General features: G+C 63.3%; 5 protein-coding genes across 7 annotated transcripts; 3 read left to right on the top strand and 2 right to left on the bottom strand.

The window, feature by feature from the left end:
• Positions 1-1,444: 1,444 nt before the first annotated feature.
• Positions 1,445-10,502, top strand: TERF2 (telomeric repeat binding factor 2). Of its 2 annotated transcripts, none has more exons than XM_064459839.1 (10): positions 1,445-1,643; positions 1,748-1,843; positions 2,349-2,479; positions 2,788-2,874; positions 3,542-3,688; positions 4,115-4,530; positions 5,232-5,462; positions 7,749-7,834; positions 8,522-8,574; positions 9,443-10,502. In XM_064459839.1, the coding sequence occupies exons 1-10, from the start codon at positions 1,460-1,462 to the stop codon at positions 9,599-9,601; spliced, it is 1,590 nt and encodes a 529-aa protein (XP_064315909.1). In that variant the 5' UTR covers positions 1,445-1,459; the 3' UTR covers positions 9,602-10,502. The 2 variants fall into 2 exon arrangements, with proteins under 2 accessions (XP_064315909.1, XP_064315908.1); XM_064459838.1 differs by having other exon boundaries at positions 5,076-5,462.
• A 995-nt stretch (positions 10,503-11,497) lies between these two features.
• TMED6 (transmembrane p24 trafficking protein 6) lies at positions 11,498-13,943 on the top strand. The gene is made up of 4 exons (XM_064459841.1): positions 11,498-11,726; positions 12,832-12,958; positions 13,141-13,292; positions 13,486-13,943. The coding sequence occupies exons 1-4, from the start codon at positions 11,532-11,534 to the stop codon at positions 13,708-13,710; spliced, it is 699 nt and encodes a 232-aa protein (XP_064315911.1). The 5' UTR covers positions 11,498-11,531; the 3' UTR covers positions 13,711-13,943.
• A 350-nt stretch (positions 13,944-14,293) lies between these two features.
• On the bottom strand, positions 14,294-15,995 carry NIP7 (nucleolar pre-rRNA processing protein NIP7). The gene is made up of 5 exons (XM_064459837.1): positions 15,863-15,995; positions 15,689-15,775; positions 15,407-15,545; positions 15,189-15,329; positions 14,294-14,632 (listed from the first exon to the last, which is right to left on the bottom strand). Exons 1-5 carry the CDS (start codon positions 15,916-15,918, stop codon positions 14,513-14,515), a joined length of 543 nt encoding a protein of 180 aa, XP_064315907.1. The 5' UTR covers positions 15,919-15,995; the 3' UTR covers positions 14,294-14,512.
• Positions 15,984-22,819, top strand: COG8 (component of oligomeric golgi complex 8). 2 transcript variants are annotated; one of them, XM_064459834.1, is made up of 5 exons: positions 15,984-16,348; positions 16,859-17,066; positions 17,137-17,955; positions 18,898-19,066; positions 19,191-19,520. In XM_064459834.1, exons 1-5 carry the CDS (start codon positions 16,026-16,028, stop codon positions 19,412-19,414), a joined length of 1,743 nt encoding a protein of 580 aa, XP_064315904.1. In that variant the 5' UTR covers positions 15,984-16,025; the 3' UTR covers positions 19,415-19,520. The 2 variants fall into 2 exon arrangements, with proteins under 2 accessions (XP_064315904.1, XP_064315905.1); XM_064459835.1 differs by lacking the exon at positions 19,191-19,520 and adding an exon at positions 22,481-22,819 and having other exon boundaries at positions 15,985-16,348.
• A 394-nt stretch (positions 22,820-23,213) lies between these two features.
• On the bottom strand, positions 23,214-26,870 carry VPS4A (vacuolar protein sorting 4 homolog A). Its single transcript, XM_064459836.1, has 11 exons — positions 26,728-26,870; positions 26,286-26,397; positions 25,988-26,135; positions 25,844-25,905; positions 25,491-25,610; positions 25,212-25,368; positions 24,813-24,961; positions 24,609-24,690; positions 24,291-24,510; positions 24,057-24,197; positions 23,214-23,654 (listed from the first exon to the last, which is right to left on the bottom strand). Exons 1-11 carry the CDS (start codon positions 26,746-26,748, stop codon positions 23,553-23,555), a joined length of 1,314 nt encoding a protein of 437 aa, XP_064315906.1. The 5' UTR covers positions 26,749-26,870; the 3' UTR covers positions 23,214-23,552.
• Positions 26,871-27,221: the final 351 nt, after the last annotated feature.

Here is a 27,221-nt window from a genome sequence, read left to right as displayed (position 1 = left end):
CCTTTGTTCGCCAGTAAAACATCCCTCCCAGTTTTACTGCTTTCCATCTGGCACATGGATTTTTCTCATGTGTGTTTCCTCCTCTCCTGGCCAGGGGCGGAGGGAAGGGAATATCCTGGATAACCTAATGTGGGAGGAATTTTCACGTGCTTTTCCACCTCAGGTGAGGTACCCTCCAGAACAGTGTTGGTGATGATCCCTGGGCCAAAGTGATGCCGTGTCTGAGCAAGGGAGATCCTGGAGCAGCACAGAACCGCCCTGTAATCCGGAGGCCTGGCTTGCCCGCGCCTTCGCCTAAACCAGCCTCTGCAGGGCACCGGCTCTTCTTGGCTGGATCTTCACTGGGATCACTGGGAAGGCAGGGCTTCCCATCCGTTTTGTGAGGCCTGGGTGACTGTGGGAACATCTCTGCCCCAAGACACTGAAACAGGGACCTCGTTTTGTTGTTGCAGGTCAGGGGAACGGGGTTTGCAGGTGTCTGGAGTACAATGAACAGGCGTAAATGGTGTATAAAACTGTCCTGGCTGTCCAAAAGCCTAGAATAAAGAGCATAAAGTAAGAAAACCCAAATGAAGCACAAAATAACAACTATCTAACGCTTGAAGCGTTCAGTCACGGCTGCAAACGCAGGTTGTGGTTACGCCTCAGCGCCCTGCCCCATGTTAGGTGTTGGTGCTCCCTCTCCCCGGCTCCGGCGCGGCTGTGCAGAGCCCACCGGGCACCCCGAGCAGCCCGGCTCTGTGGGGAGGGCTCACGCCTCGAACGCAGCCCGGCTCCGCTGCGCCTGTCAGCTCCCAGCGTCTCCATGTGCTGCCAGATACGGCGCCAACCCTCAGTTCGAGGTGCGAGAACAAGCATGACGGACACCTCGGCAGGGCCCAAGGGAAGGCGCTCGGTGTGGGGGGGGTCTCATAAAACACTGACAGAGCTTCTGTCCTGCCTCTCCCAGTTGGAATGAGGTACCCAGTGCTCCAGGAGATACTCGTTTTGCCGGGAGAATGAAACCCGCGGTTGGAAGAGCCCGAGGAAGGCGGCGTTCCTCTGCCCCTCGCTCCGTGTTTGCCTTTCAGCGGGTGGAGGATGACCCCAGAACCCGCACGACGCTGCTACATGAGCACGTTTGCCGCTGGGCTCCGGGCCTCGGCGTGACGGTGCCGTGAGGCCCGCACCGGAGGGGCCTCACGCCCACGGCGCCACCGCCCCGCCTCGCCGCCCACGGGTGGGAGATGGGCGGCCGCTATCGGCACTGCGGTGCTCCACCCGCCCGGCAGGGGGCGCCAGCACGGCTCGGAGCGCGCCGCGGTGCACGCCGGGAGCTGTTGGTGTGGCGCGGTGCACGCCGGGAGTTGTAGGCCTGGCGCGGTGCACGCCGGTCGCGGAGGGAGTACCGCGCCGGTGGGGCGGGGCGGCACGGCGCGATCGTCATTTCCGCCGGTGCGTCGCGTCAGTTCCCGGCGGGATGGTGGGGAAGCGGGAGCGGGAGCGGGCGGGGGTGTCCCGCCGCGGGGGGATGGCGGGGCGCAGCGTTGTCCACGAGGAGACGGTGAACGGTTGGGTCCTGCAGTTCTACTTCCACCAGGCCATGGCGGCCTACCGCTCCGGGAGGAACCGCGACTTCCGCCAGCTACGAGACGTCATGCAGGGTAGGCCGCGCCGGCCGGGGCCGGGGGGACCTGGGAGGGGCGGCCCGGGGTGGGGAGGCCGGGTCTCGCTCGGCCCCCGCCGTAACCTCCCCCTTCTCCCGCAGTGCTGCTCCTGCGGCCCCTGAAGAAGGAGCCCGTGGTGGCCCAGATGCTGCGCATAATGCAACTGCTGTCGCAGATCGAGGAAGGCGAGAACCTCGGTGGGTCCCAGCCCTGCCAGCAAAGCCCCGGGGAAGCCCCAGCCCGCTGCCCCCGCCGGAGCGCCCCGCTGTGCTCTGCGTCCCTGTGCAGGGCAGGGGTCTGGGCCGAAGCTGCGAAGCTCTGGGAGCTTTCCCCCGAGGGCGAGGGGCTGGGGAGCACGGCCATTCGTGTCTGTGTCGCGCCGCTGCAGCAGCGGGGAGGCCGTTGCCCTTAGCCAAGCGCAGTGTGCCCAGACCCGAGCTCCAGGGCTGCCCTGCCATCTGAGCGCATCCCTCGTAGCTTCCGAAATGCTCCCCTGGCGTCAGTTACTTGTGGTCGGGGGGTGCTTCTGTAGCTTCCCATGCCTGGGGGGAGGTGGATCTCGGCAGCCAGCCTGCCATTCCCTCTCATTGTCATCCTCGGTAGCCCCCGAATTTGCAGTCACACTGAGGGAATCAAGTAATTAGCTGTCAGCGAGGCATCGCTGCGATCGCCTCGCAAACCAACGGCTGTGAATTCTCACAGATTGCACCTTCGATAAAGAGTCGGAGCTCACCCCTCTTGAGTCGGCAATCGGGGTCCTGGAGCTCATCCAGAGAGAATTCCCTGTGGCTGAGAAGGCGATGGAAGTTATTCAGAAAACAGTGAAGGAAGCTGTAAGACATTCTTCTTTTTCAATACTCTGCTCATCTCTTGTCTTAGAAAGGAGTTGCGTAAATGACAGTGGGAATTGCCTCACATGTAGAACAGCGTTATTAGTACTGACTTGGCTGCAAATGCCTGTTCTTCAGTATTTGTGCTTCTTTGTCAGTTAATGTAGGCGTTGTTTCTCTGTGTAAGTTGGTACAAAGCTGTTACCTGTGCCGTGCTTGATTACGATATGTGCTTTTCCAAAGCTGATCTAGCAAGTATGGTTGATTTGGTGTCAGCAGAGAAACTGGTATTTGGCTTTTTTTTTCTGTAGGCTGTTATTGTTTGCATCAAAAACAGAGAGTTTGATAAAGCTTCAAAAATTGTCAAGAGGCACATGGGGAAGGACCCCAGAAGCCAGGTGAGTCTGTGCTAGAATGAAAGGTGGCCATTTGAGGACTGTCCGATACATCCTATGGGGTATGGGGGAGCAGGGGTGTTTGGGGGTGGTCTGATATGTTTTGGGGGTATTGGGGAGCCGGGGGGGCACCTGTGACCTGTATTGCAGGCATAAAAGGCTTCCCTGAGAAGCATGCCGTGTAGGGAAACCTGAACAGGAAGAAAGGGTAAGGGTGATGAAGTGGAAAGAGTTCTCGAAAGGTGGACCCTCAGTGCTATGTGTTTTTAAAGTGTGTTTGTTGTCACTTTGGTGCTGCCTCTGGTACTCGTGTTCCCTCATGTATCTTCGTGGGTCTTCCAGGCATCATCGTTCATCCTTTGCCTCGAGGCAGACTCGAGCTCATGCACAGAGCGCAAATTTATAAGAAGGGCCCATTCCAAAAGTGGAACGAGTCCCTGTTCTGTCTCTGTAGGCGGTGTAGTGCCATGGGCATGGAAGCAAAGCAGTAGAGTTGCTGAAACAAGACAGCTCTCTCGTTCCTCCGGCCTTTCCTTAGCCTTACGTCAGTGTAAATTATTGTGCCTGGAGAATATCAAATAGGAAAGGCCCGATCCTCGCGCAGATCCCAGCCCCTGCAGTTGTCGTTTGTACTTTGTACGTACTCAGAACGTTCTTCCCACTCCTCTAGAAAAAGAAGAACGAGTTGCTGACTCTCATCCGGGAGAAGAATTTCACTCATCCAATGGTCAAAAACTTCTCTTACAAGGAATTCCAGCAGACTGTGTTTCAGTTCCTGAAGACCTACATGGACGATTCGGAGCCGCTGCTGCTCACGGTACGTGTCTGCCCTGCTTACCTGCTCCCCGTCGGCGCTCGCCCCTGCCCCAGCGAGGGGCAGCAGGAAAACAGTGCGAGGTTCGGCTCTGGGGAGGGCTGACGCTTACCCTGCCACGAGGCAATGGAATAGAGTAATCTGGCTTCTACGTGCCTTCTGCGCCAGTGATGAGTTAGAGTTTAGGCACCTAATTAACAGTGGGTTAAATCCAAAATACTTTAAATCCAGTCGGTTCCTAAAAGGTTTGAACAGTTGAACGCATTTTTCAACCTGCGTAACAGGTTCTAATTGATAGACGCAAAGTCTGTACATGGCACTGATGGAACTGCAAGTAGCGGCTTTAAAATGCCTTTGGGAGGGGGTAAAATTGGATGGTAGTACAAGGAATCATTTTTATAATGGTTACATGCTTCTCTTCTGTCCAAGATAATGAAGAAGACTTTGAATTCAGAACGTGCCAAAGAAGGAAAATACTCATCGGTGACTCCTGAGTCTGCAAATGGGCCAAAGGAGCAGGCAGCGCCTCTGAAGGCCTCAGGAATGGCAGAGGGCCCAGCAGGAGCTCCCAAGCCTACAGAGGCAGCAGAGGACATGGAGGGAGCTCCCAACCCTGCAGAAAGGGCAGATGACCCCGCAGCAGCTCCTGAGCCTGTGGAAGGAGCTAGTAACTCTGCAGCAGCTCCCGAGCCTGCAAAAGGAGCTACTGACCCAGCAGCAACTCCTGAGCACATAATAGCGACGATTAACGTCTCGGAGAATGCTTCAGAGCCTATGGAAATATCTAAAGAACCAGCAGCAGCAGCTCCAGAACTTCCAGGAGTGTCCTTCAGGGATTCAGAAAGGTGGGCAGAGGAATCTGGCCCTCCGTTGTGGACGAAGTTTGGCAGCATTTCTCTTCCGAGGGGTAGCTTGCTCTGTCCAGGCAGGTCTTAACGCCCCTGAATGCCAGCCCAAGCAGGTCTGCCCAAGCAAGCCCCAAAGGCTACCAGTGTAAGACTCCTGTAAAGTAAAACTGTTAAGGAGGTTTGGTGTTTTTTTTTCTGAAGACCTGTAGTATTTTAGTGAACTGGGCAGGGAGGGCAGCGGCCGCCAGAAGGTTTGCTCTCGTGGAGCAGCGTGTGGTACCCGCGTGGCTCAGCCCTTAGTCGAGAGTAGCAGGGCATCCAGTGGCACCTGGGTGTGTTCCCTCAAGCCTGCTGCCCCGCTGTGCCGCACCGGTTAGGAGGAGGGCAGGCCGAAGGGTTGGGAATACCCTCTTCAACAGGTTTTATTTGCACCCTAGGGGCAATCGTTGAGGGCCACACCATAGGGGAAAGGCCTGACCTCAGTGGAGTGGAGCCACCTTGGTGATGTCCTTACAACTTGCTCAGTTCTGTTTATTTTGTAGGCAGCCCTCTGGAACTGTAACCACCTATGGGATTTCTGTTCTGAGAGAAGCTTTCAAGATCCTGTCGGACTCCCGGGATTCTGATGCACTCTTCACCAAACTGGACGAAACAGACTTTTCTTTCCCCAAGCAACTGTCTCCTTCTGTATCCCACAGAACCAAGAGACGGAAAGAAGAGGAGACCCAAGATTCTGAGATCTCAGACCCTCCTAAAATGCCCCGTAAGGGCAAACGCTTGTTGACCATAAGCAAACTGGTCATGGAGCAAGACGCCCAGTACGGCGAGTCGAGTGAGAGCCCAGACTCTTCCCAGGAGCCAGTTGTATCTTCTGCTTCCAGACCTGTTCAGAAATTGCATGACCAGCCCGTATCTACTAAGAGTGCCAAGTACGAAGCCCGTCTCTTGTGGTATATTCTAACCTGCACCCAATCTTTTGACTTGTAGCTGACATCAGTAGCGTGAACAACAAAAGCCTTTATCTTTAATTCAAGATGAGTATGTTGACCACCCTTGTCCGCTAGCATAAGTGGTGCCAGGCAGAGTAAATGCTCTGTTGTCCTCACACTTTACCGTTTGGTTAACGGAGAGGAGAAAATGATCCGGCTTCCACTGGTAGTGAGTCAGAGGCACCGCAGGCAGTACTGGTAGGTGATTCCAGCCTGCGTATCACAGGTGACGCCTCTTTCTCTGAACTTTGGTTAGTGCTGCTGAAGCTGGAAAGTGTTCCTAGGTGCATCTTGTGGAACAGATTAAACTCTCCTTTCCACCTCTTGAGAAATACGACAATGACCTTGCTTAAGGTCTTTTTTCCTGAAACCTTTGTTGGTTAAGAAACTCCTAGTTGTAGCTTTCTGACTGTTTCTTCAGTAGGAGTTATCACTTACCTTGCAGCCGAAACGACTGCAGTAAGAGGTAGGCCAATGTTAGGGTTTTTTTCCTTTTTATAAGGATTTCCCAGATAAAATGGCAAAGCAGGCTTACCGGCAAAGTCTAAAATTAACGTTGATACAAGACTCTTAAGCAAAGAGTCCCACGAGTACCTCCTGTAGGCCATAACAAGGGTGTAACAAAGCTTCCTGCTTAGAAGTCCGAGTTGCTCCTCTTTTGCTCAGTGAAGTTGTGTAGCAGCCAGCAATAACAATGTTTGGGATCCCTAGGAGTGAAACTGGGAGGATTGAGGAGAGCTTGATGTGTTTGAAAACATAAGTAGAACACAGTTTCGCTTAGATCCTGGCTTAAGGGTGTCAGGAGCACAGAGGTTTGGTTTTGAAGGGTGGGCAGTGAAGGTCTTGACACTCTAGTGGCTCTGGAGCGGGACTGTCTCTGAGGCACGGGAGGGTGGCCGCAGGTAGAGATGTGCTGCAGCATAGCTGGCATCAACGCAAGCTCTCAGGCGCCTTGCTGGTGTGTCTGGTTCAGGGTTAAACTGATAGTCAGAGATGACGCTGAGATGGGATTTCCATCCTGCCATGTTGCCCACTTCCTAGGGTCATTGGGGAATTTTACTTCCTAATTTCCTACTTTTTCAAGGACTTGTGAGTGGTGACGCTTGGTCTCTGCTGGTTTTTTGCAGTAGTATGTTGCCGCTGACGCTGTCCCTGGGATGTGTCTGGAATTTATTCTGAGGGTGCTGGGGAGCATTGTGGGGACAGGATGATGTTCTGTGAGCTCCTCCGGGGCAGAGCGCTGTGTCTGACTGCAGCAGGAAGGGGCTGGGGTCGGTGACTCGGGTGCGATGCCTCCCCGTCCTGTGCCCGTGCCTAAAGCGAGGCTGGGTGCCAGGTCAGCAGGAGCCCGGAGCAGGGCTGCTGCTGTGCGGCTGACGCTGGCTCGAGCAGTTCTCAAGTTTCAGCCCTGCCACTCCGCAAATTGGTTTCCAGTTCACCTGGAAAGTGACTGATTGTCTGTGCTGCTTGCGTGGATGTCTTGTCCTGAAGCGTTTGAGTGTCGGGACTCTCTTGGTAGTGCTAATGACATCTGCCTGGAAATCTGATCCTGTGCATCTCTGCCCATAGCTGGTCCTCAGGCGTTTATGTGCAAGGAAGAGGACAGTTGTTTTCCTGTAATCTTAAATGGCTTCAGTTACGTTGGATGTGACAGCCAGGGGTGAGCTTTTTGAAGTGTCTCTTTTCATCAGACTTCATTTCACCTCACAAGTTTGTGCTGGAGAACTGGAAGTATGTGACAGCATTGAGGCACTTGATCTCACGGGGAGGCCTCTGTAGGTTGACCTCAGTAGTGTTAGTAGTGAAACAGTAAGAATTACTTGCTTCTCAGGAAGACTAAAGGCTTCTGGCCTGAGCTGTCAGCGAGTCTGTGCTGGACGCGAAGGCCTGGGAAGTCCAGCTGCCTGTGTCTGTTTGCTGTAAGCGCTTGCGTTGTTAATACCCAGTCACTTGTTTTTGCAAATGCTGGCTACTAAATACAATACTCCACTTGAATTTGAGTATATATTGCACGCCATACCTTCAGAGAGGCACTCCTAAGGATTCTTTCCCCCTCAGAGGGGAGTGGAGGAGGTGGCGGTGTGTTTTTGTTGCTTTATTGGCTCCTTTCTCTGCACTGCGTCCTCATCACGGGCTCGCCTGCCGTGCCCCAGGTGTCCCTGTGCCTCCTCCCCCTAAAATGTTCTCCCTAGCCAGTAGCCAAAGTAAATGCTTGCCTGCTTTCAGGTCCTTCCAAGGAAGGTGGAACAGCTCGTACGGCAAAGAAGGAAAAGAGAGCTGGAGTGATGAGGATGAGCTCTTCTCAGATGTGGGTAAGAACAGAGCCCCTGTGGCAGGTGTTAATCGAGGATAATCCTGGCTTCGGGGCTCACTCACAGGTGTCTGGCTACCTTCTGCGTGACTGAATTTTGCAATCAGAAATCCTAAAAGCCCAAGAAAATAGGTAGCTGTCTGGCACAGAGATACTTGGTTTCCTTACCTCTCACCTGCAATGCATGCCAAAAACCCGTTTCAGGCTAATCATGCTTAGCTTACAGGATCTAAATATTGGGAATACAGCTCTTTCCCCATTCCCACTTTAGTGCCATGAAATAAAGGTGAAGTTTACCTTTTCAGCCAGATCAGTTTTCCAGCCCAGTTCCCTTTGCAGCTAGATGTGCATCTTAGCAGGTGAAAAGGAGGAGACAATGGATGCCTCGTGCCAGCCTCGACACACAGCGCAGCCCCAGCCTGGATGGATGTCCCTGTCCTTGACATGTTGGCTAGTTTAAAGCAGATCTTATTGGAAAGCTTTCACATAAAGCAGTTGGGGCTTGAAATGGAAAGGCTGTACATGCTGTAGCTGGAGAGGAGGGGGGGGGATAAAGGAATTTGGTTTTATTGTCTGTCACAGGCTGCTCTGACTGCGTAGGTCAGCAGTTAAGCCTGAGGCAGCCTCTCAAGGAGGTCCGTACCTCCCGAGTTACGGTGAAATGTAATTCTCTTGCCTTGTTTTTCAGCCTCGCTTGAGACAAACAGCCACAACAGTACAGTCTTTGGTTCCAAGAAACAGGTACGGTGGAGCCCTCAAGTCCTCTCCCTAAGGCCTGAAATCGGGACGTGTCCCTGTAGAAGCACAAACTATCGGGCCAACGCGCAGTACGTTGGCGAGGAAACCCTGCCGCTCAGAGCGCTTCCGCAGCGGCCCGCGTTCACCGCAGCAGGGCGAGCCGCTGCTGTGCGTTCGGCAGCGCACCCGAGGCTGGGTTGGAAAGCGATGCTTCCTGAGGCCGCTGCTTGCAGGGTCCAGGCTTGATCCGAGTTGTGCAGGTCTTCGCGTTCACAGAGCTGGCGGGAGTTCACGCCAGGCGCGGAGTATGTGCGTGAAGGCCCTTCTCCTCGATGCACGTGGTTCTGGGCTAGGTCTGCTGAGTCCCCCACGCGCTGGAGAGGTTCAGCACCTTGTCTGGGTGAGGGACACGCGTGCAGCACCTCTTACCTGGGAAGAGGTCCTGATTTTGGCGTTACTGGGAACACTCCCACCCTTGCTTGTAGGAAGATGGCTGCTGCCCTTGTGCTGCTGTTGGGTGGTTAGGCAGGGTGTAGGTAGCCTGTACTTTTTCTCTGATGCTTGCTGCTGCATCGACAGGTAATTCCTCTTTTATGTGATCAGTATTGTGCTTTGGGAAGCGGAACTCCTCCTGAGCTGCTGCTGGAGCGTAGCACTTCTCTTATTTATAATGGTTATGAGAGCAAATCTACAGCAAAGTGGTCATTGAACGTTGTGTGTGCTACTGACAGGGCATCTCTGCGTGTCCTCTGTGGTACTAGCAGAGCTGAGGAAGGGAAGCTAACGTGCTGGGAAGGGGATACGGCGCGGTTCCCTGCCAAATGCAACTCCTCCCTGACACTCACAGCACCGCTTTCCTGCTCTTTTGTAGAAATGGACAATACAGGAGAGCGAGTGGATCAAAGACGGCGTGAAGAAGTTTGGAGAAGGGAGGTGGAAGGCCATTTGCCAGAAGTATCCCTTCCAGAACCGCACGGCAGTGATGATCAAGGATCGCTGGCGGACCATGAAAAAGCTGGGAATCCTCTAAAGTTGGGAGCCACGAGACCGCCAGTGCAAAAAACCTTCTTATTTTTCCTTTTGAAAGATGGACCAGAGCAATAGTAGCGGGGAGGCCGCTGTCCTCATCCCTGCTGCCTGCTGGGGCCAGCGTGGCAAGCCCCTCTGGCTCGTGGTACCCAGGATCGCTGCAGCAGGCAGAAAGCGCATCTGACAAAAGCTGAGGAGCCACGTGTCTCCGGTTGTAGCTGCGCGGTTTAGGTCTTCTGCAGTTGGCAGAAGCTGCAAGCCTGATTGCACGAGCTTGGAAACGGCCTGGGCTGGGACTTTGTTTTCCTCCTGGCAACTGCAGCCTTTGTAGAATGAATTGCAACTTGATGGGCTGCTGAAATGACAGTTTTCTCTGCTCAGATGCTTTTGAATGGCAGGATAACCACCTTGCTGGCTATTTTTATGTGTTTTAGTTGCCCACACTATGAATCTCTTATTTCACCTATTTGCACACAGTCCCCTGTGGGAGAAAGGCGGCACATAGTCTCAGAGTTTCTGGGGAGAAGAAAAGATTTAGGCAAGGTGATCTGCTTTTGGTTTGAAGTTTTTTTCCTCCCACATTTCTTTCCACTTTGTAAACAGCTAGTCTGTAAGTGGGAGTTTCTCCCTTCCAGCTTTCAGACTTTAAAACCATTATTTTTCCTTTGTTTCAGTACTTAAATGTTGGCTGTTCCCATGTTAAAAGTTCCAGTGCTTGCTGACTTTGGTCATGCCTTAGTGGCATTTCGCCTTTCTGGCAACCTTCTCCTGCGTGCAGTCCCTGCCAGCGTACGAGCCCTGAGGGCACTGCGTGTTTCCTGCCTTCAGGTGTCAAAGCTGGAGCCCGTGTCCGAGCGGCCTTCTGTAAAATAAAGTTCCTTTTTTTTTCTTTTTTTGTTGGATATCAAGAGTTGCATTAAATGTGAACTTGCAGTGCGTGGGCGGAAAGGTGGCAGTTTGGGGTGCTGCCCGGCTGGGACGTGCACCACCCTGGGAACGTGGGGCTCCCCTTTGCTGCAGGGGGTGTTGTGGCAGCAGCTGTTTGGGGTGGAACACGGTCCCCTGCAGGGGTGAGTTGCTGCCGCAGTGGTGTAGGCACAAAGCAGAAGCTCCTGGGCTAGGTTTGTGTTGAAGTCAAAGGGCAGGGGAGGAGGCTCTTGGCTACATTCCTGCAGAGAGGCTGGGGAGAAATCTGCTTGGGAACACCTGCTCCCCCTCTGTCCTTCAGCAGCAGCTGCTGGAACGAGCTTCCCTTGTCACCTGGCTGTGGCTGTGCGTTTCCCTCTGCTTCTGCTTGTTAAAACCGTGTCCCTGGGGTGGGAGCAGCCTGCGCTTGCAGGGGCTGGTGCTGGGACGGAGAGGCTTGGTGGGAGCCGCAAGCTGGACCAGTAACTGGCAGTGTGAGGCAGCGCCCGTCGGTCGTGCGGGTGCTGTGCCCAGCTGGAAGGAGATGCATTTGTGCTGCCTGGGGCTGAGCCCATCCTCCTTCCCTCTGGGTCAGGCTCTTGCCCCAGGCTGCACGGGCATTGCCATTACTCTAAGAAATGGGAAGTTTCTTGGAGTAAAACACTTTTCCTGCTTAATTTGCTTGTTCAGGAGACGCAGCCTGGCAAAGCATCGGTCAGCAAGGGGAGCGGGGCGGGCTGGTGAGCAGCTCGCCACAGCCGGGAGCTGCTGCTGGTGACCGCGGTGCTTCACGGCAGCCCCTGCCTCTACAGAAGGGCTCAGCTGGGCGACCTGCAACGCGGCCGAGCCGGACCAGCTCCTGCTCTGTGCCGAGATCACCTTGAGGAGCAGAACCTGTGCCCTGCTCCTCCCGATGCTGGCCCCGGCGCTGCCGAGTGCGGAGCAGTTAATGATTACCCCTGCCACCTTGGGTCCCCGCTCCTGCCCTGCCCGGGCGGGAGGGAGCGCTGGGGCTGGGAAGCAGGATGCTGCTGCTGGTGCTCCTGGCGCTGCTGAGCCCTGCCAGCTGCCCCAGGGCTGAGCCCCTGAGCGGGTCCGGCCAGGAGCCCCCCTTCCGCGGGGCGGATCGCTACGACTTCGCCATCGTCATCCCCGCCGGCACCGTGGAGTGCTTCTGGCAGTTCGCGCACCAGAGCGGCAACTTTTTCTTCAGCTACGAGGTGAGCGTTGCGGGATGTGTCCTGGGAAGCTGCTGGCGCGGTGCAGCTGCTGACGGGGTCAGGGAACGGCCGCGCTGGATCAGCCCCGCGCAGTGGCTCTGCGGTGGTGCCGGCTGCCGCCTCTGAGGGTGCGGCAGGTCCCGCAGCAGGCAGTCCTCCATCACCTTCGTCCTGCGACCAGGTGGAGGGGTGGAAGGAGATGCCGTGGGATGAAGACCATGCGCTGGCTGACCTCCAACCCTGCTGCCCCTTGGGCAGGGGTGGTTTGCTTTGCGCGGGAAAGGCCCTTGGTTGAGACAGGGAATGGTTGCAGTCACTTGGCTGCGTCTTCTGAGGGACAGTGCTTTTTTAGGCAATTTCCATCATCAATCCTATGCATTTTTTTTTTAATACCTGTTTTAAAACCATGAAGTGGTGCTCAGAGCTGTGGACATGGTGCCCGAGCCCCCGGAGCTCACTCACAGGGAGCTGCAGGGTGTCCGGCGCTGCAGGGAGCTCTGCCCTTCACCGGGCCAGCTTGAGGCTGTTGCACAGCCCTCGGCTCTCCTCTGAGCCGCAGCTGGAAGGTGCACAGAAGGGCCTGGGCACAGCCCTATCTGCTTGTCCCTGCACCCCGTCCCCTTCCCGCAGAGGAAACTGCAGCCCTTTTATCTCCTGTTTACACGAGGCTGGATGAAGGAGAGCCCGGGCACGGCCATGCCTGGCACTGGCGGCTTCTCCCTGGCTCTGCTCGGCCCAGCTCCATCACCCAGCGCTCCAGCAGCGGTGGTGCCAGCAGCACCCGACCCAGGCAGCAGGGAGCCGGGGTGGGGGATGTGGGGTCTCTGCGAGCGCCTGCAGCACCGGGAGCAGGCGTTGGGGAACACGGGGTTCATTACCCAGGGCTGCAGGTTTTTAGTTGCTGGCAGCTTGCTGAAAGGCTGTTCCTGGCCTCGGCTCACAGTAACAAAGGGGGCAGCTCCCCACAGACCCCAGCCCAACCCCTGGCAGAGTCAGGTCCCCACTGGGTCCCTGCCATGCACGTGAGGGCTCTTCCGGGCTCCCATCTGTTTCCTGGGTGCAGAGACAGGCCCACGAACACCCCTCGGGTGTTTCCTGCCTCCAGGTGCAGCGGGCGACAGGGATTGCCAACAGCAGGAACATCCTGGCCACGGCGAGTGACCCCAACGGCGTCCAGCTTGGTGCTTCCCAGCACGTGCGAGGACAGATCAACTTCCTCACCAAGGAGACAGGTCCCTGCTGCCCCGGTCCCTGCCTGGCCCCACTGCGGGCAGAGGCAGCAGCTCCGAGGGCACTTCCCCAGGCATTGATCGCTCTGATCACGCCTCCCTCCCTAACGGGGAGGATGAGGGTGGAGTGCTGGGGATGGGTCTGCTTGGCAGCAGCTCTTCTACTCATCCCCATGTCTCTGCAGGTTTTTACCAGCTGTGCCTGGACAACCAGCAAAACCACTTTGGCTTCATGCAGGTGTATCTCAACTTCGGTGTCTACTACGAAGGCGTCAACATGGAAAACAAGCAGCCGCAAGAGAGGAAAGAGCTGAACAACACCCTGGAAGCGATTGGGGTGAGTATCAGGGCGACCACAGGGTGTTTCAATGCAGCAGGGACAGGCATGTCCTCCCAAGGGAACAAAGGAGGGCGTTTCCTGATGGCCGAGCTGCAGCTTAACGCTGAGCCCAGCGAGTGGCTCTCGGAGCGGCTCTGCCAGCCCCGGGCTCTGCTGCGGCACCGCTGCCGAGCGCCCGCCTCTCCTGCAGGTCAGCATCCAGAAGCTGCAGCTCCACATCTTCCACATGTGGCGGTTCTACAACTTTGCCCGGATGCGGAGAGGGGCCGACTCCTTCCTCCTGGAGTCCAACTACAACTACGTCAACTGGTGGTCGATGGCTCAGAGCTGCGTCATTGTCCTCTCCGGGGTCCTGCAGCTCTACTTCTTGAAGCGCCTCTTCAATGTGCAAACCTCCAGCAGGCAGCAGTGCTAGCAGTACCCAGGACCATGGGCAAGACTGCTGCCCACAGCGCCCGGCGACCGAGCTGCTGCTCTGCCCCTTCACAGAGCAGGAGGGAAGGCCGGATCCTGCCTGGGGGAGGAGGAAGGAGAGTTTCCCCCACTCCTGCCTCTGCTTTAGCCCTGCCTCGGCCAAAATCTCCCCGACAGAGGAACAGCACGATGCAATCACCTGAGCTCTGTGTGCTGGGTCAGTTTGTTGCATCCCTGCCCATCATTAGTGTCCCACCATGCCTTTTCTACCAGAAACCCAATAAAGGAACCCTGGCACACGCTCTGTGGAGCGATCACAGCCTGCTGCCTGCTGTCCATCCTTGGCATGCTCGGGCAAAGCAAGCCCTGCCCTGCAGGCAGCTGCCTGCCCCATCCCTCCCTCCCCAGAGCTCTGCTGCCAGCCTCTGACAGCTCAGCCCTGGGCTGCGGGCCTTCCCCCAGCCTCATCGGTTGAACCAAACGCAGTCCTTCTCCCCCTGGAGTCACACCACCTCCCAATGCAGCACCCCAGGCAGGCGGAGAGGGGGCCCCACCTGAGGTTCCGCACTAGACAACGAACACTCTGGGAGAAGGAATGGGCTTTATGTGATGGCAGGGGCAGGGCTGGTGCTGGGGGAGCCCCTCCTCGCCTTGGCAGCAGCCCCCCCAGGGGTGCGGGGCCGTGCACAGGTGGCTCCCAGCCCCTCCGCCCTCCTCGGGGTGGGCTCCCACGGCTCCCCATGCCGCTGCTGCACCGACGGTGCAGGACAAAGTCCGTTCTGCTCAGAAAGGCTCAAGGTCCCTTAGGTCAGTGTGTCCTCGTTCCGCACATACTCCCCGACGTCGGCCTGGTGGAACACGACGATGGCCATGGGATCCACCTTCCGGCACTCCTGGGTGGACTTGGCGGCCACCCCAAAGCCCTGGGGGTGGGATGAGGGAAAGGTGAGAGCAGGTTTTCATAGAATCATAGCATCATTAAGGTTGGAAAAGACCTCCAGGATCTTCAAGTCCAACTGCCAACCCAACACCCCCAGGCCTCCTAAACCATGCCCTGAAGTGCCGTGTCCACATGTTTTTTTAACCCCCCCAGGGATGGTGACTCCACCGCCCCTCTGGACAGACTGTGCCAGTGCCTGTCCACTCTTGCAGTGAAGAAGTTTTCCCTAATATCCAATCTAAACCTCCCCTGATGCAGCTTGAGGCTGTTTCCTCTTGTCCTATCACTTGTTACTTGGGAGCAGAGACCAACCCCCCCCCTCACTCCAGCCCCTCTCAGGCAGCTGCAGAGAGCGAGAAGGGCTCCCCTCAGCCCCCTCTTCTCCAGGCTAAACCCCCCCAGCCCCCTCAGCCGCCCCCCAGCACACTTGTGCTCCAGACCCTGCCCCAGCCCCGCTGCCCTTCTCTGGACACGCTCCAGCACCTCAATGTCTGCATTCCCTGGGCCTGGGAAACGCAGGGGCTGCTCCGGCCACTCACCAGCGGGACGTCGGCCATGGAGTACACCACCACGCCCTGGTACTGGGCCGTGTTCTCCGTGATGCGGCCCAGCCCCGACTTCAGGACGTGGTTGCCGTAGAGGAAGGACTGCTCCGAGCCAGGCTTCACCCACACCTTGTACTGCAAGAGAGACGCAAAGCGGGTGAGGGCGGGGGGCCGGGCAGGGGCCGGGGGCCGGCGGGGGGTCCGCGTCCCACCTTGGCGTAGGGCGCCAGGAAATCCAGCGCCGTGACGCTGAGGCGGAACTTCTGCGTCTTGGTGAACTTCCCGAAGCAGGAGCCTGGCGACACCAGGTTGTCCCGGGGGACGCTCGCTGCCACCTTCAGCAGCTTCTCGCTGCGGGGAGACGGAGGGGACAGAGCTGGAGCGGCTCCGGGACAGCGGCCCCACGCAGGCCGGCACAGGAGCACCCCCGGTACCCGCCCGACCCCGCCGCCCCCCGGTCCCGCCCCCACCATCCCCCCCAGCCCCGCTCACACCTCAGGTAATAGACGCGGTCCCGGTGCAGGCGGAAACAGTAGGTGCCATCGGGCCGGTCCACCAGCAGCTGGATGTTCTCGCCGATGCTGTGGAGACAGACACCGTGAGCCCGGTCCCGGTCCCGGCGCACCTCCCCGGGCCCACCCCCTCTGCCGTCCCCCCGCGCCCCTCACTATTTCCCCAGCTTCTCGAACACCGCCCGAGTCTCCGCCTCCGTCAGCGGCCGCATCGCTCGCACACGCGGCGCACGCCGCACCGGAACCGGCGGAACCGGAAGCCTTGCGGAGCCGGAAGCGGCGCGGCGCACCATAGAGAGCGGGCGGGCAGAGCGGCGCCATGGCGGCGGCCGTGGCGGAGGAGGCCCGGGTGCTGGCCTGGCTGCGCGGCCCGGCGGCGGCGGGGCCCGGAGGCCCCGAGCTCTCCGCCTACGTGTCCGAGCTGGCGGCGCTGGGGCTGGCGGAGCTGGGCCGGGAGCCGGCGCGGCTGGCGGCGGAGCGGGCGCGGGTCGGGGCGGAGACGCGCCGCCTGGCCTTCGAGCACTACCGGGCCTTCATCCGCTCCGCCGAGTGCACCGGCCGCGCCGGTCACGGCTTCGGCGGCATCGAGAGCCGCCTCGGCAGCCTGCTGAGCCGCCTGCCCGCCCTCCAGGACGCCTGCCGGTGCGGGGACGGGCAACGGGGCGGTGGGGGCACTGGGGACGGGACAGGGACTGAGGTGGCAAGGGTAGCAGGGGACGGGGACCGGGGCGGCGGGGGTGCTCGGGGATGGGGACTGGGGACAGGGGACGAGGACCGGGGCGGCAGGGGCACCGGGGGCATGGGACGAGGATCAGGGCAGGAGGGGCACCGGGGGTAGGGGACGAGGATCAGGGTGGCCGGGCCACCCAGGGTGGGGAAGGCACGGGTGGAAATGGCAGGGTGGAAAGCAGAAAGGATGGGGTATGGACTGAGTCTGGGACAGGGTCTGAGGGGGTAGGAGTAACCTGGGGGGGCAGGGGAGCCCTGGTACTGGGCCCAGTAAGGATTGGGGCTGGCCAGGACTGAGGGCAGAGGAAGGGCTGGGAGGGGGCCCCAGATAGTGCTGGGGAGAATTTGGGGGTGGGTGGGAGGGTCCCAGGGTCCCCCAGCTGCAGGGGGAAGCCTTGTAGTGATCCCCCCCCAATCCCACAGGAACTTCATGCGCGATGCTGAGGAGATCGCTTGCAGCCGGCGCATGAACAGCCTGACACTGAACCGGCACACGGAGATCCTGGAGATCCTGGAGATCCCACAGCTCATGGACACCTGTGTCCGCAACGGCTACTACGAGGAGGCACTGGAGCTGGCCACCTATGTGCGCCGGCTGGAGAGGAAGCACAGCAGCATCCCCGTGATCCAGGTAGGCCCTGCTCTGCCCTGCGGCCGCCATGCACCTGGCCGCTGTGGCTGAGGCCTGTCTCCTGCCCCAGGGCATTGTGGACGAGGTGCGCCAGTCTGCCCAGCTGATGCTGAACCAGCTCATCCAGCAGCTCCGCACCAATATCCAGCTGCCGGCCTGCCTGCGGGTCATCGGCTACCTGCGGCGCATGGACGTCTTCACAGAGGCTGAGCTGCGCATCAAGTTCCTGCAGGCGCGGGATGCCTGGCTGCGCTCCATCCAGGCCTCCATCCCCGACGACGACCCCTACTTCCACATCACCAAGACCATCGAGGCTTGCCGCGTCCACCTCTTTGACATCATCACCCAGTATCGCGCCATCTTCTCCGACGAGGAGCCGCTCCTGCCCCCTGAGGGGCAGGCCCTCAACGAGGGGGCCATCTTCCACGGCTGGGTACTGCAGAAGGTCTCCGAGTTCCTGCAGACGCTGGAGCGTGATCTCCGGCGTGGGGTGGGCGGCCGCCTGGACTCACTGCTGGGACAGTGCATGTACTTTGGCCTCTCCTTCAGCAGGGTGGGGGCTGATTTCCGTGGCCAGCTGGCCCCTCTCTTCCAGCGCGTGGCCGCTGCCACTTTTGGGAAGGCAGTGGAAGAGGTGGTGGAGAAATTTCGGGAGGAGATGAATTCCTACACGCTCATTTCCGCCCCGGCTGCCCTGGGGGGCAGTGCAGGGGTGCCGGTGCCTGCGGCCCAGCCAGGGACGCTGCAGCCACCCATGGTGCTACTGGACTTCCCACCCCTCGCCTGCTTCCTCAATGGCCTCCTCGTCGCCTTCAATGACCTGCGGCTCTGCTGCCCCATTGCCCTGGCCCAAGATGTCACCGCCTGCCTGGAGGATGCACTTGGCGAGGTGAAGTGCTGGGGGACAGAGCTCTGCCTTGTCCTGGGAGGACTCGGGGATGGGCGTGCCCTGCCCCAGGCATTCGTAGGGTAGGATCACATAGGTTGGAAAAGACCTTTAAGGTCATCAAGTCCATCCATTAACCCAGCCCTGCCAAGCCCACGTCCCCAAGCACCACATCTACACGTCTTTTAAATAGCTCCAGGGATGGTGACTCCACCACTGCCCTGGGCAGCCTCTCCCGTGCTTGATAGCCCTTTCTGTCAAGAAATTTTTCCTAATATCCAATCTAAACCTCCCCTGACGCAGCTTGAGGCTGTTTCCTCTTGTCCTATCACTTGTTACTTGGGAGCAGAGACCAACCCCCCCCTCACTCCAGCCCCTCTCAGGCAGCTGCAGAGAGCGAGAAGGGCTCCCCTCAGCCCCCTCTTCTCCAGGCTAAACCCCCCCAGCTCCCCCAGCCGCCCCCCAGCACACTTGTGCTCCAGACCCTGCCCCAGCCCCGCTGCCCTTCTCTGGACACGCTCCAGCCCCTCAAGGCCCTTCTTGTCCCGAGGGGCCCAAACCTGAGCCCAGCATTCGAGGTGGGGCCTTCCCAGGGCCAAGCACAGGGGCCCCATCCCTGCCCGGCTTCTGCTGGCCACACCAGTGCTGACACAAGCCCGGGGGCTGGTGGCCTCCTTGGCCACCTGGGCACTGCTGGCTCATGCCCAGCCGGCTGTCAGCCAGCACCCCCAGGGCCTTTGCCGGGCACCTTTTCAACCCCTCTGCCCCAGGCCTGGAGCGTTGCCTGGGGTTGGTGTGACCCAAGGGCAGGACCTGGCACTGAGCCTTGACCCTTGTACAAATGGCCTGGCACAGTGGGAGGGAAGCGGCTGTTTGGCACGTGGGGCTGTCTGTAGGCGAATTAATGATTCTCTGGGGAATTAACGCCTCTTCTTTCCAATCCAGGTGACCAAAACCATCCTGGCCTTCCACCGTGCAGAGGAGGCGGCCTTCAGCGGGCGGGAGCAGGAGCTCTTTGCCCAGTTCTGCATGGCTTTCCTGGAAGACCTGCTGCCCTACCTGAACCGCTGCCTCCAGGTCCTGTTTCCCCCAGCACAGATCGCGCAGGCACTGGGTGAGACCCTGGGGGCTTACAGCTCCCCTCCCTGAGACATCCTCTGTCCCGTCTCGCTTTGGCACCTCTGTGGGGGTTCCCTACTGCCCCAGGCCCCACTGAGCTCCCTCTCCATGTCCGACAGGTGTACCCCCCACCCAGCTGCAGCGCTTTGGCCACCTGGGCCGCATTGATGTAGTCGCCCTCAGGGAGCCACTGGCTTTCCTCCTGCCGGAGCCGGCCCAGGAGAACACCCCGTGCCCAGAGGTGGAAGAGGAGGCTGTTCCGGGGGAATCCCTGCCTTTGCAGGAGCAGGAGACACCCCCTGAGGGGCCTCTACTGCCAGACATCCCAACAGCCACGGGGTAGCGGGGCTGGGCCGGGCTGTCTCACCCCAAGACCCCCCCAACCCTTGGGTGTGAAGCAGCCCCTGCCTGCCTCTTCGCTGCCTGCCCCTGCCTGGACCCCTGCCCGTGGTCTCTCCTGCGGGCGCGCAGGGGGTGTGGGGCGGGTAGGGGTGCCCGCAGGCCCTCCTGCCCGCTCCCCCGGCCCGCCCGCAGGCCCTCCTGCCCGCTCCCCCAGCCCGCCCGCAGGCCCTCCTGCCCGCTCCCCCGGCCGCCCGCAGGCCCTCCTGCCCGCTCCCCCGGCCGCCCGCAGGCCCTCCTGCCCGCGCCCCCGGCCCGCCCGCAGGCCCTCCTGCCCGCTCCCCCGGCGCGCCCGCAGGCCCTCCTGCCCGCTCCCCCGGCCCGCCCGCAGGCCCTCCTGCCCGCTCCCCCGGCCCGCCCGCAGGCCCTCCTGCCCGCGCCCCCGGCGCGCCCGCAGGCCCTCCTGCCCGCTCCCCCGGCCCGCCCGCAGGCCCTCCTGCCCGCTCCCCCGGCGCGCCCGCAGGCCCTCCTGCCCGCGCCCCCGGCCCGCCCGCAGGCCCTCCTGCCCGCTCCCCCGGCCCGCCCGCAGGCCCTCCTGCCCGCTCCCCCGGCCCGCCCGCAGGCCCTCCTGCCCGCTCCCCCGGCCCGCCCGCAGGCCCTCCTGCCCGCTCCCCCGGCGCGCCCGCAGGCCCTCCTGCCCGCTCCCCCGGCCGCCCGCAGGCCCTCCTGCCCGCGCCCCCTGCGCGCCCGCAGGCCCTCCTGCCCGCTCCCCCGGCGCGCCCGCAGGCCCTCCTGCCCGCTCCCCCGGCCGCCCGCAGGCCCTCCTGCCCGCACCGCCGGCCGCCCGCAGGCCCTCCTGCCCGCACCGCCGGCCGCCCGCAGGCCCTCCTGCCCGCTCCCCCGGCGCGCCCGCAGGCCCTCCTGCCCGCGCCCCCGGCCGCCCGCAGGCCCTCCTGCCCGCTCCCCCGGCCGCCCGCAGGCCCTCCTGCCCGCTCCCCCGGCCGCCCGCAGGCCCTCCTGCCCGCTCCCCCGGCCCGCCCGCAGGCCCTCCTGCCCGCTCCCCCGGCCGCCCGCAGGCCCTCCTGCCCGCTCCCCCGGCCCGCCCGCAGGCCCTCCTGCCCGCGCCCCCGGCCGCCCGCAGGCCCTCCTGCCCGCTCCCCCGGCCCGCCCGCAGGCCCTCCTGCCCGCGCCCCCGGCCGCCCGCAGGCCCTCCTGCCCGCTCCCCCGGCCGCCCGCAGGCCCTCCTGCCCGCGCCCCCGGCCGCCCGCAGGCCCTCCTGCCCGCTCCCCCGGCCGCCCGCAGGCCCTCCTGCCCGCTCCCCCGGCCGCCCGCAGGCCCTCCTGCCCGCGCCCCCGGCCTGCCCGCAGGCCCTCCTGCCCGCTCCCCCGGCCGCCCGCAGGCCCTCCTGCCCGCTCCCCCGGCCCTCCTGCCCGCACCGCCGGCCGCCCGCAGGCCCTCCTGCCCGCGCCCCCGGCCGCCCGCAGGCCCTCCTGCCCGCGCCCCCGGCCTGCCCGCAGGCCCTCCTGCCCGCTCCCCCGGCCGCCCGCAGGCCCTCCTGCCCGCTCCCCCGGCCCTCCTGCCCGCTCCCCCGGCCGCCCGCAGGCCCTCCTGCCCGCTCCCCCGGCCGCCCGCAGGCCCTCCTGCCCGCTCCCCCGGCCCTCCTGCCCGCACCGCCGGCCGCCCGCAGGCCCTCCTGCCCGCGCCCCCGGCCGCCCGCAGGCCCTCCTGCCCGCGCCCCCGGCCTGCCCGCAGGCCCTCCTGCCCGCTCCCCCGGCCGCCCGCAGGCCCTCCTGCCCGCTCCCCCGGCCCTCCTGCCCGCTCCCCCGGCCGCCCGCAGGCCCTCCTGCCCGCACCGCCGGCCGCCCGCAGGCCCTCCTGCCCGCTCCCCCGGCCGCCCGCAGGCCCTCCTGCCCGCTCCCCCGGCCGCCCGCAGGCCCTCCTGCCCGCTCCCCCGGCAGCCCGCAGGCCCTCCTGCCCGCTCCCCCGGCCGCCCGCAGGCCCTCCTGCCCGCGCCCCCGGCCCGCCCGCAGGCCCTCCTGCCCGCTCCCCCGGCAGCCCGCAGGCCCTCCTGCCCGCTCCCCCGGCCCGCCCGCAGGCCCTCCTGCCCGCGCCCCCGGCCGCCCGCAGGCCCTCCTGCCCGCTCCCCCGGCCGCCCGCAGGCCCTCCTGCCCGCGCCCCCGGCCGCCCGCAGGCCCTCCTGCCCGCTCCCCCGGCCGCCCGCAGGCCCTCCTGCCCGCTCCCCCGGCCGCCCGCAGGCCCTCCTGCCCGCTCCCCCGGCCCGCCCGCAGGCCCTCCTGCCCGCACCGCCGGCCGCCCGCAGGCCCTCCTGCCCGCGCCCCTGCCCGCCTCCCCGCTGGCCGCTCCGGGCGCGGTGCCGGCCTCCCGCCGCCAGGCGTCGCCCTCCCGTCCCGCCCCGCGGCCCCCGTAGCGGAGCGCGCGGGCCGGCCGTCATGGCGGCGGCGCTGGCGGCCGTGCGGGTGCGGGCCCGGGCGGGTCCCCCGGGCCGCGGGTGCGGGCAGGCGGCGGGCTGGGGCCAGCGGGAGCGCTCCTACTGGCGGGCGCTGCGGCGGCGGGTGCTGGGCCCGCCCGCGCCGCCCTTCGCCGCCCCGTGCCAGGTGGGCGCCCCGGTGCTGCGCGCCGCCGCCGCTCCCGTGGCCCCGGAGCGGTTGGGCGGCCCCGAGCTGCGGGAGCTGGCGGAGGCGCTGGCGGCCGGGCTGCGCCGCGGGCCGTGCCTGGGGCTGAGCGCCCCGCAGCTGGGCGTGCCGCTGCGGGTGTTCGCCGCCGAGCTGCCCCCCGCCCGCTGCAGCCGGTACCCGCCGGCGCTGCGCCGCGCCCACCGCATCGAGCCCTTCCCGCTCCGCGTCCTCGTGAACCCCACGCTCCGCGTCCTGGACGCCCGCCTCGTCACCGCCTCGGAGGGATGCGCCAGCCTCAAGGGCTTCTCTGCCTTCGTCCCACGCCACTGGGCCGTCCACATCTCCGGTAACAGGCCCCCATCTGGCCCCCCCCCCGCCCCCACACCGGTACCCCCCAGGCCCGCTCCCCTGATGGCCGCTCTCACCGGCTGCAGGCGTGGACGAGCAGGGGCGCCCAGTGACCTGGGAAGCGATGGGCTGGGCTGCCCGCATCATCCAGCATGAGATGGACCACCTGGATGGGGTCCTCTACATTGACCGGATGGACCCCCGCACCTTCACCAACGTCAGCTGGATGGAGCTCCTCGACTGACACCCAACAGCCCCCCAGCGTCCCGCCTCCCCACAGCAGAGCCGTGGCGAAGGCCCACGCGTGTCCCGGGGCTCCTCCAGCGCGGCACTGGGCACTCAGCCCGGTAAAAAACAGCGTGGAGCCATGGTGCCAGTGGCTCCCGCTTAGCTTCACGGCGGCCAATACACACCGTGAGGACTCAGTGCAGCTCCTGGCCCTTCCTGCCTGCGTCCAGAGCCTGGCCCTCGCTGCTGGGAGGTGTTGGGTGGGGGGGATCCCCCCTTTCTGAGGCTTATTTGGGGCCCGGGGAGGTGCTGGGCGAGGGGTTCTGCTGGGGGTGGGCGGCAGGACTGAGCCGGGGACAGTCCCTGGACTGGGAGCTGAGCTGAGCACTCTCTGATCTTGGGGGGGGGGGGGGTAAAGCCCCAAGTAGTTCCCCCCCATTTCTCTGCCATGAGTACAAAGCCCCCTGTGGGACAGCTGGAGTTTGGGGAGCCCTGGGGCAGCATGTTACTGGGGTTGGTGGGGAGGGCTGGGCTGTTTCCCCACCCCCCACCCTTTGCAGTCAGAGCCTCAGGGAGGGGTCGGGCAGCAGCTGAAGCATTTGGATTGTTTTTATTTTCATATAAACAAGACAGAACCCAAAGCAGCATTAATTTAAAAAATAAAAAAAAAAAACAACCACGAAAGAGCAGGAAGAAGAGTGGGGCACATCTGGGGGGAGCGCCCAGCTGCCCAGGCCCTCCCCGGTAGTGTCAGGCCCCCCTCCGGGCCGTGCTCCCCACACCCCGCCAGGTGCTGCAGTGCGATGGGGTGAGTCGTGAGCGGAAAATGAACCTTTTTTTTTTTTTGGCACAGCCGGCACGGCGGGTGGGGGAGCACAGAGGGGGGGCCCTGCTGCCCCAGCCCCTCCATGCCCCCTCAGATACCCCCCATTAACCTTCCTGTCCGAAATCCTCCGTGAATTTCTTCACCTTCAGGAGATCGTCAGCGTTCACGGTGGGGCGGGTGGTGGCCAGCGAGCGCAGCATGTCCGACTGCAAAACGTGGAGCGGGGGGGCGGCTGAGACCGAGTGCTGGGAGGGGTTCTTGTGGGGTAGAGACACCCCCCCCCCCCACAGCAGTGACAGCTCTGCCCGTTTTGGAGGGGCTCTGGGGCTGCCACCCTGGGCTGGGGGCTGGCATCTGCACCCAACAGCAGCACTGGAGCTACCCAGAGGACCCCAGGCCCTCAGCACCCTGGGGGGCAGGTTGGGGGGCTCCCCTCGGGGAGAGAGGAGTCGTGCTCACCCACCAGGAGCCACAGCCCTGGCCTGGAGCCAGACAGCTGTGCTGGAGGAGGAGGACCTGGGAACCGGCAGGGCCGGGGCCGCAGCATTGCTGGGCCAGCCTACGCCCAGCAGGATGGGTGCCCAGCCCTGCGCGGCGGCAGCACTCACCATGCAGACGATGGGCTCCATCAGCTTGTCGCTGGGCACCTCCATCCAGGTCATTTCGGTGGCGCCCGGATCACCGGGCGAGCACGGCGTCAGGAGGTCGTCCACAAAGGCGCCAGGGGTGGTGCGGGAGGGACCACGGACCTGCGGCAGAGCATGGTGCTCACGGGTGGGGCATGGGGGACCATGGAACCCACAGAGCCCCCCACACACACTCTGGGAGCAGCCCCCACTCACCTTTTTGAAGTGCGTGGCTGACTGCACCTTGCGGACAGGCTGCATCAGGGCATCCCGCACAATGATGCTGATGTCGGCCCCCGAGTAGCCATCCGTTTTCCGCGCCAGCTCCTGGATGTTGGCCTCCGTCAGGCAGTGCGGGGTGTTGCCCAGGTGCAGCTTGAACATCTGGGCCCGGGCTGCCTCCTCGGGCAGCGGGATGTAGATGCGCTTCTCGAATCTGCGGGCAGGTGTGGGGGGGTGAGCCTCACGCTGCCAGACCCTGCCAGGGACGACCCCGCACGGCCGGGACCACGGCAGGAATTGGGTCCCGCTCACCTTCTCCTGATGGCTGAGTCCAGCACCCAAGGGATGTTGGTGGCACCCAGCACCAGGATCCCATCGCTGCTGTTGCCCACACCTGTCCAGGAACACAGCCAGAAGCTCAGAGCAATCCCCAGGGAGCCGCAGGACACACGCACCTGGCAGCTTCTCCCTTGCCTGCCCGCACCGGCCTCCCTGCACCGGCTCATCCCCGCTCACCCTGCATCTGCACCAGGAACTCCGTCTTGATGCGCCGGGCTGCCTCGCTCTCATTCTCATTGCGAGATCCACAAAGCGAGTCCACCTCGTCAATGAAGATGATGGAGGGTTTGTGCTGCCTCGCCAGCTCAAAGAGGTTCTTCACCAACCTGGGCGCAAAGGCAGGGGCTGGGGTCCCCTCTCAGGGATGCTCCGCAGCGCCAACACCACCCGAACCCCACGACAGCTCCCATTGAGAAGCCCCGTGCACTGCTGGCTCCTCCTGCTGCTGCTCGCCCCGGCAACCCCGTGCTAACAGGGTTCACCGATGCTGGTGGCTCCCCAGCCCGAGCTCCAGCCCATTGGCGGGGAGGCCGGGAGCCAGCCTGCAGCAGCCGCGCCTCCCTGCCACCAGCTTACTTCTCGCTCTCTCCCAGCCACTTCGACATCAGGTCCGAGGAGGACACAGAGAAGAAGGTGGAGTTGTTGGCCTCGGTGGCCACAGCCTTGGCCAAGTAGGACTTGCCGGTGCCGGGGGGCCCGAAGAGCAGGATCCCTCGCCAGGGCGTGCGCTTCCCTGTGACAGAGACCAGCGTCACAGCTGCCCCCTCCCCATGTGGGCCCACAGGGACGCACATCCCCACTGCTCGGGGTCACCTCGCGGGAGCACACGCTCGCCCCGGCTGCCGTGACTCTCACCAGTGAACAAGTGCGGGAACTTGATGGGCAGGATCACGGCTTCCTTTAGGGCTTCTTTGGCTCCCTCCAGGCCGGCCACATCACTCCACCGCACGTTGGGCTTCTCCATCATGATGGCACCTGTGAGGGGGCGGCTCTGCTTGTATGGCCCCACAGAGACTGGCACTGTGCTCCCAACGTCTGCCGAGAGCCGAGAGGGGCAGAACCCCAGCCCTCCCACACACACCTCCGCCCCACCAAAGCCCCCACCCACACCAACCCCACTGTCCCTTGGCACGCAGGACACCATGGCAGCTCCCCGGGGCCCCCTCCCCACAGCCAGCCAGGCAACTTTGGGAGCCGTGGCCCCTCACCCATCAGCTGCTCCTGCAGCTTCTTCTTCTCGGGATTCTCGCCCTCGCTGTCACTGTCGCTCCTGGGGAGAGGGGACAGGTGTCAGGAGAGGGACCGGCAGCAGCTCCGCCATCGGGCAGGGGGTCCCCACAGCCCCCACGCACCCCTTGTTGTCATTCTGGGACTCTTTGACCGGCTTCTTGCCCTGCTTGTCCTTGCTGCGCAGGTACTCCTTCAGCTTCTCTGCCCGGTCCAGGTACTGCATGCACTTGGCTCGGATGCTCTCCTTTGCCTTGTCGCTGTGAGCCTCATCTGTGGAGACCCTCCGCAAGCATTACCCACAGCCCCGCGCCCCAGCCAGCAACCAGCAACGCCGGGGCTGCGACCGGAGCCTCCCACAACCCACCCACCCCGAGCCCTCCGGGCTGTGACCGGGGGGGGGTGACACCGGCCCCGTCTCACATTTGATGGCGTGCAGGAAGTACTCCACGGCGTGCTGGTACAGCCGCAGCGCCTCCTCGTAGTTCTTGGCCTTGTCCTCCTCGGTGGCTTTGGTGACCAGCTCGATGGCTTTCTGCGGGGGTGGGGGGCACGGCGCCGTCAGCCGCCGGGGAGCGGCACCGGAAAAGGGCCGAGGGGGCCGGGCCGCTACTGCGGGTACAGGGTCCACCTCCCCACACCGGCCGACCCGCCCCCCGCCTCCCCACTCCCGCAGGGAACGGCAGCACCCTCCTCCCCCGCTCCCCGCCGCCCGAGCCGGGCCGGGGCCGCCCGAGCGGGGCCTGGCAGCGGGGCCGGGCGAGGCCTGCAGCCCCGCGGCGGGGCGGGAGGAGGCCCGGCGGGGCCCCGGGGCGGGGAGCGGGCCCCGGGCGGCGGCGGCGCCCCCCACCCCGCGCCGTCCTACCTGCAGGGTGGACGTTGTCATCTCATCGCCCGGTGTCGCCGCTCCTGGCGCGGCCCGGCCCGGCGGCGGCGGCGGCGGCGGCGGGGCCCGCGGGACCGGCCGCCACTGCGGCTGTGCGCGACAGCGCCCCCTGCCGGACCCCGCCGGGCTCCGCGGGGCGGGGCCAGCAGGGGACACGCCCCCCGCCTCCCGAGCCACGCCCCGCGCGGTGGGAGGGAGCGCGCGTGTGCGGCCCTGCGCGGGGGTGTGGGCACCCCTACACCCCCCCCCAACACCGGTGTGTAAGTGTAGGGGAGGCGGGTGCACCTACAGACACCCCTACGTGTGTGTGAGTGTGCGCACGCGCACACCTACCAACCTGCGTGCGCGCACAGGCACCGCCCCGCCACACCCATGTACCCCCTGCAACCCCCCGTGCACACCCACACCCCACGTAGGCTGGTGTATATACCTGCACACGCACACACCCCACACACCTGTATGCGCGTGCACCC

The sequence above is a fragment of the Phalacrocorax carbo genome, chromosome 8 (assembly GCF_963921805.1).
Source record: "Phalacrocorax carbo chromosome 8, bPhaCar2.1, whole genome shotgun sequence".
In the NCBI taxonomy this organism is placed as follows: domain Eukaryota; kingdom Metazoa; phylum Chordata; class Aves; order Suliformes; family Phalacrocoracidae; genus Phalacrocorax; species Phalacrocorax carbo.
Note: the sequence above shows the minus strand (reverse complement) of the source record. Positions and strands in the feature narration are given on the sequence as shown.